The sequence below is a fragment of the Spinacia oleracea genome, chromosome 4 (genome assembly GCF_020520425.1).
Source record: "Spinacia oleracea cultivar Varoflay chromosome 4, BTI_SOV_V1, whole genome shotgun sequence".
Classification (NCBI taxonomy): domain Eukaryota; kingdom Viridiplantae; phylum Streptophyta; class Magnoliopsida; order Caryophyllales; family Amaranthaceae; genus Spinacia; species Spinacia oleracea.
This window is the reverse complement of record NC_079490.1, coordinates 10,941,489-10,954,920: the sequence shown is the minus strand read 5'-3', so window position 1 is coordinate 10,954,920 and position 13,432 is coordinate 10,941,489. Positions and strand designations below refer to the sequence as shown.

Genomic DNA, 13,432 nt, shown 5'->3' with positions numbered 1-13,432 from the left:
GTTTGTAGCTAGTTGTTTGTTGTTGCTACTGTTGCCTATGTGTTCTTGCTATCATTGTAAAGTTTGTTAAGCTCCCCTTTTGGTAATAATATAACTTTATTTGCCAAAAAAAAAAAAAAAATTACGATTTTGGAAAAAAAAATCAAAACGATAAATCCCGAAAAAATTATTCCCAAAAACAAATCCCAAATCCTTTCGAGAATTTCTTTTTTGTGGAGCTGAGTTTAATCCTTTTGGGGTTTTTTTGGATATTTACCGGATTTTCTGATTTAATTAGTTTTGGAACTTTAAAATTTTTGTTAATTCATTAAAATAATTAAAGTATGATTAACGGTTGATTATGATATAATTAGTGACTAATTGGCCAAAATAAGGGTTAAGGTAGCAATTGACAACAATAACTAAAACTTAGGTAGTATGCTACGTAATTAACAATTTTTAACAAGTTATGCAGTAATTTAGTTCGCAAAGTCACAAAAAACCTAGGTAATAATTGACAAATTTTTCCTAAACTTAAACATTAAAGTTTATTCAAATTATTCTTGTCTTTTTTCTATTTCATATAAAATAATACTCCGTATATATAGTTGTCATGCATAATGGGTTTATTTGTAGAGTTTGAAATAATAAATCTTTTAGTATTTTCAGACAATAATCCCCTTAGGCACAAATACCATGCTAAATTATCTAATTTGATGCACAATAAATTTATTATACAACGAATGCGTGCAAGATCTTTTGAGAGCACAAATTCTTATTTAAAGATTACAATAAATTAATATTGTAGACAGTGGCGGATCCAAGATTCAAAACTTAGTAGGTCACCTTTTAATACGCTCTTTAGAAAAAGCCAATTTTTTTCCTCACTTTTAGATACTACTCCTATAAATCAAAATAACGTGGAACTTGTTATATGCTCCGTATGACCTAAAATAGCATCAATATAGATATAATATAATAATGTGCATTTCACATTTAAATGTAAGACAATGAACGAATTACCTATAATATAATTCAACTTTATAATTCACCACAATTACAACTAGCAAATACATTAAATAATACTTCGTACATAGTATATGTTTACTAAAAGAATGAGTTAACTAACAAAACTAAACACCTTTTACTTTTTGCAACATTGATAAATTCGTCTTCATAAGCATAATTTTGATTTTTGAATAACCATTAATATAGTAAATAAATAAATAATGAGAAACGCGTAAAAGAATGGAGATACTTTAACAGTTTAACAACAACGTATATGAAATAAAGAAGGAAAACAAAACAAGGGCGGAAGGAAAAAAAACGTGAAAAAAGGTTAAATTACACTACGAAGATAGTATATGTTTACTAAAAGAATGAGTTTACTAACAAAACTAAACACCTTTTACTTTTTGCAGCATTGATAAATTCGTCTTCATAAGCATAATTTTGATTTTTGAATAACCATTAATATAATAAATAAATAATGAGAAACGCATAAAAGAATGGGGATACTTTAACAGTTTAACAACAACGCATATGAAATAAAGAAGGAAAACAAAACAAGGGCGGAAGGAAAAAAACGTGAAAAAAGGTAAAATTACAGTTCAATGGGAATCGATCCCTGGTTAAATGGCGATGAGATGTTGAGTTTGCGCGGCAAAAGCCAGTAAGGCAACTTACACTTTATGATACAAAAGGCACATAATATTATGTTATACTGGTTTTCAAAATTGTTTTTCGGGAATGGTGGGTCCTGTGACCCACCATGTCCTGCCGTAGCTCCGCCACTGATTGTAGAGCATGAACAAAGTTAATTTAAAATACTTAAAAGTTATTCCAATATAATGTTATTGTACTCCGGGTGCGTACAAAACCTTTTGGTTTGGGAGTAGGGGTGTGCAAAAATATCCAATCTGAAAATCCGATGATCTGATAAAAAAATTTAAAGATTAGGCTTTACGATGTTGGATATTTCTGATTGGGGGGAATCTGGAAAAAAATAATTGGATTTTAATTTTTTCATGCACATATCAAGTACTACATGTTTAATGTTCAAAGTAACTTTTTTTTTTTGTCTAATTCATTTATTTTAATTACAAGATGTGATAATTAATTTGGAGTCATTTCAATTTGTTTTTATTTATTTTTTTGTGAAAAGAGATATCATACTCCCGTTGTGCTCTTTTACTTATAACATTTTGACTTTTTATGTTTGGCGATACATAAGTTTAATCAGATCATTAATTAAAAAAAATGGCAAATTTGTTAAAAATGACCTTTTATAGTTTTGCTTAAAATGATCTTTTATAACTCAAATTTTGCGAGAAAGGACCTTATATAATTTTTTGGTGAAATCACTAGCTCCTTAATGTAATTTTTATTTGCGAGAAAGGACCTTATAAAATCGAAATGCCGGAAACTTCCCTTAGGTCCTTTCTCATAAAAGAATTTACATTAAGGTGTGATTTCGCAAAAAAAAAATTATATAAGGTCATTTCTCGCAAAATTTGAGTTATAAAATGTCATTTTAAGCAAATTTACAATAAAAAATTGATATTTTAAAATATATGAAGTACATTGAGAATAATCTAACAACAACGCACATGATTACAATTTTGCTTACACACGAAAAAATAATCACAAAAATATTAAAGACAAATATATGAATAAAATATGAATGTATATAGGTGTGTATTTTTGTATTACTGAAATATGGTTGTGCACTACGACGGTGGTATTGGTTGCGGGGGTTATGAGGTTTCGAACCCCTGTCAACTGCCAAACATTAAATGAATTTAACCAATTAGCCACCAACATTTCATATTTACTATTTGTGTTTATAACTTATTTAACTTATAACTCAGTTGTATGTTTTGGGGCCCCTTGCCCTCCGGAGCCCTGGGCGGCCGCCCCTAATTTCAACCCCCAGGGCCGGGCCAACTTGCGGCAATGGTGCTCCATTGATTGGAGTATGTTAATTAAGGAGTACTCCATTTTTTATGAACGTTTTCCATATTTATCTCCTTTTCTATAACTTATAGTATAAAAATAGATAGGAAAATATGTAAAAGAAAAACACACTTTATTTATAGATTTCTACCGAATTACAAATGAAAACATTTTCACCGGAAAACATCACATAACTTAAAATTATGTGGAAAAGCAACATACATAAAATAAAAAGAAAGGATCATAATTATTCCATAGCACACACATAATGTGTCATATAGTATAAATGATCTTAATTAAGCAAATCAATTACGGAATATTGCTCTTGCATTAAGCCCATTAATCTCAGCTGAGGTCGTGCCTCCAAGAGCTGGGTCAGTGTATTCGCTTTTGCTTCCAGACATACCCAATTTAACCTCAACAACATTCCAGTCGACTGGACCTATTGGTCCAGCTTCAGCATAAGCCTTCAAAAAAAAATATAAAACAAATAAATGAGAAAACTCATCACAAGCTAATAATGATTAACTAATATGACACGAATAAAAAGATTAATTCGTATATATATTTAGTAAAGTAAGAAACATAATATACTAGAATAGCTCTCGCGTGCGCACGAATACTGGAATATTTTTCTTCTTAAAAGTTATTGCATAATTATTAAATATTAAAAATAATCATTTAATCATCTATGTAATACGGATTAATATGCAATTTTCATCAAAATATTGAGTAATATATTTTCCATTATAATATAACGACTTGACTACAACATTACCAAAAAAATATTTATTGTAGGAGATATGACTAATAGCAGATTAAATTAGAATGACTTATCTTAAATTATGTCGTGGTGTGACATCAATCACTGCCCTAAAGTTGAATTTGCCCCACTACACACACGGACTCATGGCAATCAACCCCCAGGGTTACACGACTCTTCATATCCGGTGTGGACGGATACGAAGATTGAAAACACCCTTAAACAATGCCCAGAACAATGGTAGATTTTGTGTTTTCATTTTCAGAGAGGATGAAGGGGTTAATTTTCTGTGTCTTTAGAGTAAGAAGCCTTTAAATAGGCCGAAACGATCAACAAGAATAGAAGGTTATTAATTAGTCATCAATTAGGCCATAAATGGAGGAATCAATTAAGGTAATAATGGTCAACAAATCAATCAGTTGACATTACACAATCAATTCAATAATTACGCTCCAAAATTGATGATTCATAGTAGGAAAAACTAAATTGTATTTACCGAAACTTTAATTCTTTTGAAGCAACATAATTTGGAGTTTTCCAACATAGACCGAAAGGGGTAAAACTCCAACATTTATCGCAAATTATTATTATATGGTGTCTATTTATTTCCATAATAATCTGTATACAAATATTCTTTTTTCATACATAAACAGTTATAAAAAGAAATGATTGAAATTTTAAAAAGTAAATAAAGTAGATTTTAGGAAAAAATTGTGGCGGAAAATTTTTGCACCAAAAAGTGACATGTGTCACTTCCAGTGTCTGTTTTAGTAGAAAGTAAATGTTACCTACTCAGCCACTTAGTTACTCCCTCCGTTTTGAAATAATGAGATGGTTTCCTTAAATGGGTGTTTCAAAATGACAGAGAAAGTCTGTTTATTCTATTTTCGTAGATAACTCGCCATATTTAATGCATTCATACTATTCTTTCTTCGTCAACTTTTGTGTAAGACCGCCTTACCAAAAAGACCACTTTGATTGGTGAACTAATTGGTTTCACTGGTTAACAAATTAGTTTTAGTGCTTAACTAATTGGTTCCAGTGTTTGATTAATTGATTTCAATGCAAAACTAATTAGTTTCAATGCTTAACTAATTGATTACATTGCTTAACTTATATGCCACCAATGTGGTATTTTGTATAAGACCGCCTTATATAAAAGTTTGTATTCTTTTTTACCACTCTACTTGTAACATTCCACTCAATCTATTTTATATTCTCTTTTTACGTACTCGTAACTTTTCAATCGACCTAATTTTTATTCTTCTCTTCTCACACCCTTCCGCTCAACCTAATTTATTTTTATTATTCTTTCCTTACAACATCTCACCTTTCCCCTACTTATTTCTTACTTTTCAATCATTTATCTTAGTTGTTGTGAAATACGTAAGTATCACTATATATAAATTTACATACCTTGCCGGCAGCGGTATCAAAAGCTACAACCCACTTACGGGCAGTAGTGTCATCACCATCAGCATAGACGATGCCCCATTTGACACCTTGAGGAAGAGTACCTTGCTGCCTAGGAACGGCATAGTACCCTTTTGGAAGAGCAGGGAAGTTTGTAAGTGCACGACCAGACCAAAAGTGTCTATCAATTGTATGCAATCGTGCACTTTTGCTATAGTTTGCCGTGGTTGTATACAACACCACTTGACCTGAGGCTGACGACCTTAGTTGAATGCTGTCATTCTCGTTTTCCTCCTTGTTCATCTCCAACTCCAATATCAACTTCTCATCACCAACTGCCGCTTGAATTTCAATCTCAGACATGTTGATTTCCTCAAAGAAAGAAAATTCTTAACTTTTGGTTGTTTTTGGAAAGAAGAGGTTAATTAATTAACACTTGTTTTGAATGAGTATGAAGAGGTTAATACTTGTCTATTTATAGATAGGAAATGATACCCTTTGTTTTGATTGTAATGTAAAAGGTGGGATATATGCCTATGCAACTACTTAATGTCCACCACCAAAGGATGCGAGAATAATCTTTAGAGCAACTAAGCAAGGATATGGATTCCCCAACGTGCGAGAATTTGGTTAGTAGATTAGAGGATTAAATACATTTTGCAATTGTTTGGGCTCCCAATTGAACACCAATTGGGCCACTAAGTCCAAAGCTCAATGGCTCAATACAACAACATCAAACCCACTACTACTCAACATGGCTGGTCAGCCACCAACAAAGGCCCAAGGCTCAATAGCAATAAATAACCTATAGGCATTTATTACACAAACACTATAAATAGGCCGCCAAAGCTCACACCTCAAGGTACGTCCAATTTATTGCCTTAAGACTACTCTCTAGAGAACTCTCTCTAGAATCCGAGCATCGTTCTTACTTAGGCATCGGAGGGGCTTTCCTCGAAAACACCTCAAAAACTTAAATACAAATATATCAGTATCCAATAGGCATACGGAGTAGTATAAAATGGACACACATAAACCGATGGAACATAAACAATTATGCTTGTACAAAATTCTTGCGATGGAACAAACATTTATGCTTGCACCAAATTCTTTTTTATATTATTTGGTGAAGGTTGAGATTTTTAATGTGAGGGTTGAGATTTTTAACATGAGGGTTGGGATGTGAAGGTTGACATTTTCAACGTGAGGTTTGGGATTTTTAACGTGAATTTTTGTGGATCCTTAAGAGAAGTTTATATGTGTATATATACAAAAAGCTGGAAGAAGTTTGTGAATCTATCTTTATCCTATTAAGTAGTCAATCATGGTAAGACTCTAATGTTATTTATTTAATTAGTTAATAACTTAATTATACGTGATGACGTGGAAATCCTACTTGGACGCTCTAAATGCTCTCCAAAAAACTCACCTTTATATATATACTAGATTAGATCCCGTGCACGCACGGGTTTTGATAATTTTATACAAAATATTTAACTGAATATCTCCCAAACTACTGCATAGTTATTGCATTTTTAACATACCCGTTTAAATTTATTCATCTAATATGCATATCTAAAATGCTAATATGTAATTTGACCAAAATATTAGGTGATGTATTTTGCATTATTAATATAGTGATTTGACTAAAATATTACTAATTTTGAATAAATTATTATTACGTCGTATCTATTATTGCCATAATTTATAAAATAAATTTTGTTTCCATACATAAATAGTTTATAAAAAAAGGTAGAGAATAAAAATAAAATAAAACAGATACATCTTTTAGGGAAAGTGATTTTTGGAGGAAAAAATCGCACCAGGAATTGACACGTGTCATTCCTGGTGTCTCTTTTAGTATATAGTAATAGATATATATATTAGATTTAATAAATAAATTAACCAGTAATTAGCTATCGAACATAGCACCCAGTTAAAGGGCCATCACAAGAAAGTATTAAACTAAACGAAATAAACCGAAAATAAAACATAGTGGCCTTGTTTGGCAAATGGCTTTTTGCTGGCTTTTTGGTTGGCTTTTGGCCGTTGGCTTTTTAATCTGGTCAAACAGCCAAAAAATATGTTTGGTAACTGGCTTTTTACCTTGCTTAAAAGCCAGCTTTTCCGCCAAAAATGAAAAGCTAGTAACACTAGCTTTTTGGAGTTGGCTTTTGGCTTTTCACTATCTAAATTACTTTTTTATCCTTGTTTTTTACTAATTAACTAATAATTAATAATAAATAATTAATAATTAATGATTAATAATTACTCCGTATTAATTAGTAACTAATAATTAATAATTTATAATTAACAATTAATAATTTTAAATATATAATAATTAATAATTAATACTTAATAATTAATAACTAATAATTAATAATTAATAATTAATAATTAATAACTAATAACTAATAATTAATAATTAATAATTAATAATTAATAATTAATAATTAATAATTAATAATTAATAATTAATAATTAATAATTAATAATTAATAATTAATAATTAATAATTACGGAGTATTAATTTATGACTAATAACTAAAAGTGAATAATTAATTAATAATTAATCATTAATTATTAATGATTAATTCATAATTAATAATTATTATTAATTTAATTATTATTAACTATTAATTATTAATCATTGATTATTTATTATTACTCCGTAGTTATTAATTATTACTCTGCAATTATTAATTAAAATAATAATCTATTAATACTATTGCATAAAGTAATTTATTTTTAATTTATTTTTAATTTATTTGTAATTACGTTTTACTGCGTACACAATACAGAGTATGTATTGAAAAATGAATAAAAGACATTAAATGTCCTTAAATGTCATTTTACATAGCTACAGCCAACAACCAACAACTGATTTTACCAAACATATTTGTAACCAATCCATAGTCAAACAACCAACAAAAGCAGCCAACTTGAACAGCCAGTCAAACCAGCCAAGTAAAACAGCCGACAGCCAACCGCCAACAGCCAATTGCCAAACAGGACCAGTATGTCTAGAGTGTGCAGATGTGTATACATTATACCAACTACGGAGTAGTTTAGTTGGTCTAATATCCAAATAAAAAAAAGTTTAATTGGTAATTTTTTGAGGAGGTTATAAAATATACGATCAAATAATATCTTTATCTTTCACCTAAAAGGTTTCTCTCTACGCCAAAAAAAAGGAAAAAAAATATGCAACTTGATCCTAATTGGCTAATTCCATATGATATTTTTTTGGTTAAAAATTTAGTGGGCCTCATTTGGCTATCCATGGCTCGTACCTTGGTGGGCCTAGTAACATTTATTGTGCACAATTGCACAAAGCACGGCTGGTAACCCAATCTCGTGTGATGCCTCGTCGACCTTGGAATAGGATCGTGCATGTTAGGCTGAGCCCAAAAGCATGCGTGCTTGCTTGGCCGTGGCCAACTATTTATGCGATTATTCTTTCAATTTGTAACTAATATCATAATACTCCGTAATATAATGATAAAATTAATGAACAAATAAAGTTAAATTAAGGCCCTACTTGGTATGACATTTCAGACGTCTTAAATAATAAGGTGCTGAAATTTTAATTCACCTTAAGGCTCCGTTTGGTAGGGCGTAAAACGTTTTCATGGAAAACGATTTTCCCCTTTTCAATCATTTACGTTGTTTGGTTGGGTAAGGGATGTAAAACAATTTTACATGACTCCCTCAAATGTGGAAAACCCTTTTCCATTTGAAAGGGAGGGAAACCACTTTTCCTTCTTTCCTCCCTACCCCCCTCTCCTTTCTTCCCCTCAATCTACACCATCTTCTCCCATTTTCCTTTAAGTTACCAAACAAAGTAAAACTAGTTTGGAATTGTGTTTTCCCTTGAAAATTGTTTTCCATGGAAAATCATTTTACATTGAAAACGTTTTACGCCCTACCAAACGGAGCCTAAATGATTAGACCGGTTTGTCAACCACCTTAAATAGAATGTAAGGTCTTGAAATTGACTTAAATTGAGATGTTACTTTGAGCAACGTTTCAATTTAAGATCCTTCAATTTTCATGTATTTACCTTTCATTTTTTTATTTAGAATAATTATTTTATAAATTTCAGCTCCATAAAACATTAATTCTACCAAACAACTCATCTAATCAAGTACCTTATTAGTTTCTACACGTTATCAGTTTCAACTGCGATCTTTCTAATTCCAACTAACTTATCAGTTTTGATAAGAAATGAATCCATAATCAAATTTCACAGTTGAGAAATTTTGCTTCTAAATTGAAGGAAATGATACTGCAAAATCCGAAAATGGTTAAGGAAATGTAGGTCGAATATTTGATGTATGTATGTAAAGATGCGACGTGTTATAGAACACTGTCTTAGAAGCAAAATTCGCCCCGACTTCAGTGCAATCCGAAATGACGATTCCCCCCAAGATTTAACACAGTGTTCCTAGCTAAGAAATGTGCACTCAACTGAGGAGGAAATTCGAACTCATAATAATGCCCAGAACATTAGGGAAGAAAAGAGAGTAAGAGAAAGAATTTTTCTGCGTGTCTCCAAATGAATCTCAAACTCTTATTTTAAAGTTAGCAAAACATTGTAACCGAAAATCAGAAACCAATGAGGCAATCAAAACGTTTGTATTCGAAAATCAGAAATCAATTGCACAACCATAACGGAAACGTAATTCAAGCGACAATTAATTAAGAGTGTGCAGTGAGCTACGTGACTGAACGGTCTCATAATAAATGGACCGTCAGTGTACGACTTGACCCAAAAAGGAGGGGTCACCACACTGCACACGTGTCACGGACACAACTCAAACCGACCGGATGGCAGTGGCGGCACACGGTGATGCCCTCTTCTAGTCCAAATTAACCGCTAGGGGAAGTACTTCAAAATATATACTATACTTAGTCATATTTAAACATGGGAAAAAGTACGTCTTTTTTCTTTCCATGCGGGACAAACTTTTTTTCATTAAATAATAGGTTTGAAAACCATCCTTTTCCTTTCAACCAATATGAGACAAATCCATTTTCACAAATGGTAGTGTTTAAAACTTACCCTTTGCATTATATCCAACAAAAAAGAATTAAGCACGTATTTTATGAAAGATCCAGAACATTATCACTGACATTAATTTGCTTCTCCAACATTTCGTGCATTGAAAAATTAATCATATATATACGGAGAAATAAATAGAGTATACTCCGTATTAGATAGTCAATATAAGACATCTTGTAAACTCCTCCACTACATCAATACGTATTTGAAATCGGAATCTTTTACCAAACTAGCTACTTTTACAATTTTATTTATCAAAATGGCTACTTTTAAAATCTATTTACCAAACTAGCTACTACGTATAATTTATTTACCAAAATGACTATTTTCATTTTGTGGCAAAAACAATTAAACTGGTTTTGTTTGGTGCATTTTTTTAGTATAGTTATGTTATGTTATGATACATATGACAAAACATAAATCATGCGGAAAACCTTAATGCCAGGAAACATATTATTTACACATAATCATTTAGCATAATTTAGGAGCATACACTTTGTAGCGTGCCCTCCCTAGCTGCGCCCGAACCGAACAAGAACAAGTCTTTAGGACTCCAAATGTCGTCCCTCCGTAGATAGTCCACAGTACGTCCGGATCCGCCTCAAGTTATGCATTCTATGTTAAAGTCTAATAAATGCGGTTCAGTATTAGTTAACAAGTTAATAATCCAGTGAGATCAAGTGAGCTGAATGCCTAGCTAGAGGCCGCTTCAGTTCAAGTGGAATTAATGATATTAATCCACAGCTTACTCTTGACTGAACCCGTAGGGTCACACAAATAGTACGTAAACGGATCAAGTATTTAATGGCATTAAATACTCTATCTATGGATATTCGGAATCGACGGATCTTGGTTTCAGTGGGAGCTGAGATCGTCACAAGCAAGAAATGAATACTCCGGAAACGATGATATTGCCGGAAACGGAAATATGGATCGTATCGGAAATATAAATATTATCCAAGTCGTAGATGTTGCCGGAAACAGAAACATGGTACGTATCGGAAAATATTATCGGAAATGGAAATATTGCCGGAATCGGAAATATTGCCGGAATCGAAAATATTGCCGGAAACGAAAATATTGTCAGAATCGGAAATATTATCGGAATCGGAAAATAAATCCGGAAACGGAAATATTAAATATTTGTTCGAAACGGAAATTAATTCCGGAATCGGAAATATTAAATATTGTTCGTATCGGAAATGAATTCCGGAATCGGGAATTTAATCGGAAGCGTATGGTACGAATTAGCATCGGACGAGGCCCGCTAGACGAAGGCCCAGCACGAAGCCAGGCCATCGCCCAGCGAGCCGCACGCACCAACGCACGCCTCGACCAGGCCCAGCGCAAGGCCAGGCCCAGCCAAGGGCGCGCGCGCGCGCAGCACAGCAGCGTGGGCTGTGCGCCTGTCGTGGGCCGCAAGGCCTGCGCGGGTGCACGGCTTGTGCGATGGTTGTGCGGGAAATCCTAATCCTATTAGGATTTGTGCAAAGATTAAAATCCTAAACCTATTAGATTTGCTTTGTTATTTAGAGTCCTAATAAAGTTCTAATTAGCAAATCCACATCCTAGTAGGATTACAATTCCTTTTCCATACTCTTATAAATAGGTGCCTAGGGTCACAATTTATGGATACGATTGAAGTATTCAAAGGGTAAGTTTTTGAAATAAAATAAAATCAGCCATACACTTGCAATAATAACCGAAATTCCCAAGCACCTTAAGGGCGATTCTAGTTGGTCTAACTTGAGGCGGATCCGGACGTACTGTGGACTATCTACGGAGGGACGAAATTTGGAGTCCTAAAGACTTGTTCTTGTTCGGTTCGGGCGCAGCTAGGGAAGGCACTCTACAACATGTATGCATCTATTCTATGCTAAATGATTATGTGTAAATAATATGCTTTCCTGGCTTTATGGCTTTTCCGCATGATTTATGAATTGTCATATGTATCATAACCTAACAGTGGTATCACGAGCCTCTTATTATTTTCATAATCTAAATTGCATAAACATGGTTAGATATTACAAATTTGCAAGAATTAAAAGGGGTGATTAATTTTCGTAATTGTTAATTAATTGCAAATTGCGTTTATTTAATTATACGTACGCAGTTTTTCGGCAGTTTCTTCGTTACTCATCCAAATCGAGTGATTTTTGTGTCAATTCCGTATGTAAAAGGCATTCTAAAATTTTGACAAAAACAGTATTTTTCGGCCGAACCCAAAATTCTCAAATTCGAAGCCTAACTATGACCTTTCGGAGGTTTTAGTTTTTCGAATGCAAAATTTCGTAAATTTAAGATGTTAAATTAAATATTTGCGATTCTTGTTGATAAATCTTGAATTTTTGATTGACCTACTGTATATGTTTAACAAGTTTGAATGCCTAGCCTTGTTAAATATGCAATCTAATTTGTAATTATGATTAATTTGTTGAAAATTGGAATAATTTAGAATTAATTTAATTTTCATAATTAGTTATAATTTAATTAGATACCTAAGATTAAAAACCACCATAAAAAAATTGTAAATTTATGTTAAATTTTAAATTTTTTATGACCTAGACTTGAATCCATGTTAATCGGAAATCTATTAAATGATAAATTTTCGATTTTTCACCCTAAAATTATGAAATTAATATTATTTATTAATTTGTCATTAATTTTGAAAATAAATTTTTAATTTTTATGCGATTCGCTCATATAACTTGCACGCACAAAGCAATGGACGCTACGTGTTACCCTTAAGGGGTGTTGTATAGTGCGGGCATGCGACGACGAGCAAGGGAGCTCGTCGCCCATGCGGTACGAATGCAGCGAGCAAGGGCATGGTGCACGAGCACAAGGCAGCAGCCCTGCCTTGTGTCGTGGGCTGTGTGCAATGGGCGCATGGGCAAGGGCGAGAGCAAGGCACGAGCAGTCGCGTGTGGGCAGCAAGCGAGCTGCGCCACAGCGCGCACTGCCTCGCGCAAGCGTGCAGAGCCTCGCGCGCAGCGAGCGCAAGCTCGCGTGCGACGAGCGCTGCGCCCAGCGATGCTGAGCAGCGAACGCGTGCGACGAGCGCTGCACCCAGCGATGGTGAGCAGCGTGCGCGTGCGACGAGCGCTGCGCCCAACGATGGTGAGCAGCGTGCTTGTTGCGACGAGCGATGGCGCGCGCCTTGCGATGGTGAGCAGCAGCGATGCGACGCAGCGCATGGGCTGCATGCACATGGCCAGCGATGGCTGTGTGCGTGTGGCCCATGGGCGTGCGTTGCG

General features: G+C 33.5%; 1 protein-coding gene across 1 annotated transcript; it reads right to left on the bottom strand.

Annotated features, from left to right (window-relative positions):
* Nucleotides 1–3,050: 3,050 nt before the first annotated feature.
* Nucleotides 3,051–5,568, bottom strand: LOC110779981 (uncharacterized). Its single transcript, XM_021984423.2, has 2 exons — nt 5,114–5,568; nt 3,051–3,401 (listed from the first exon to the last, which is right to left on the bottom strand). The coding sequence occupies exons 1-2, from the start codon at nt 5,471–5,473 to the stop codon at nt 3,240–3,242; spliced, it is 522 nt and encodes a 173-aa protein (XP_021840115.1). The 5' UTR covers nt 5,474–5,568; the 3' UTR covers nt 3,051–3,239.
* Between the last annotated feature and the right edge of the window lie 7,864 nt (nt 5,569–13,432).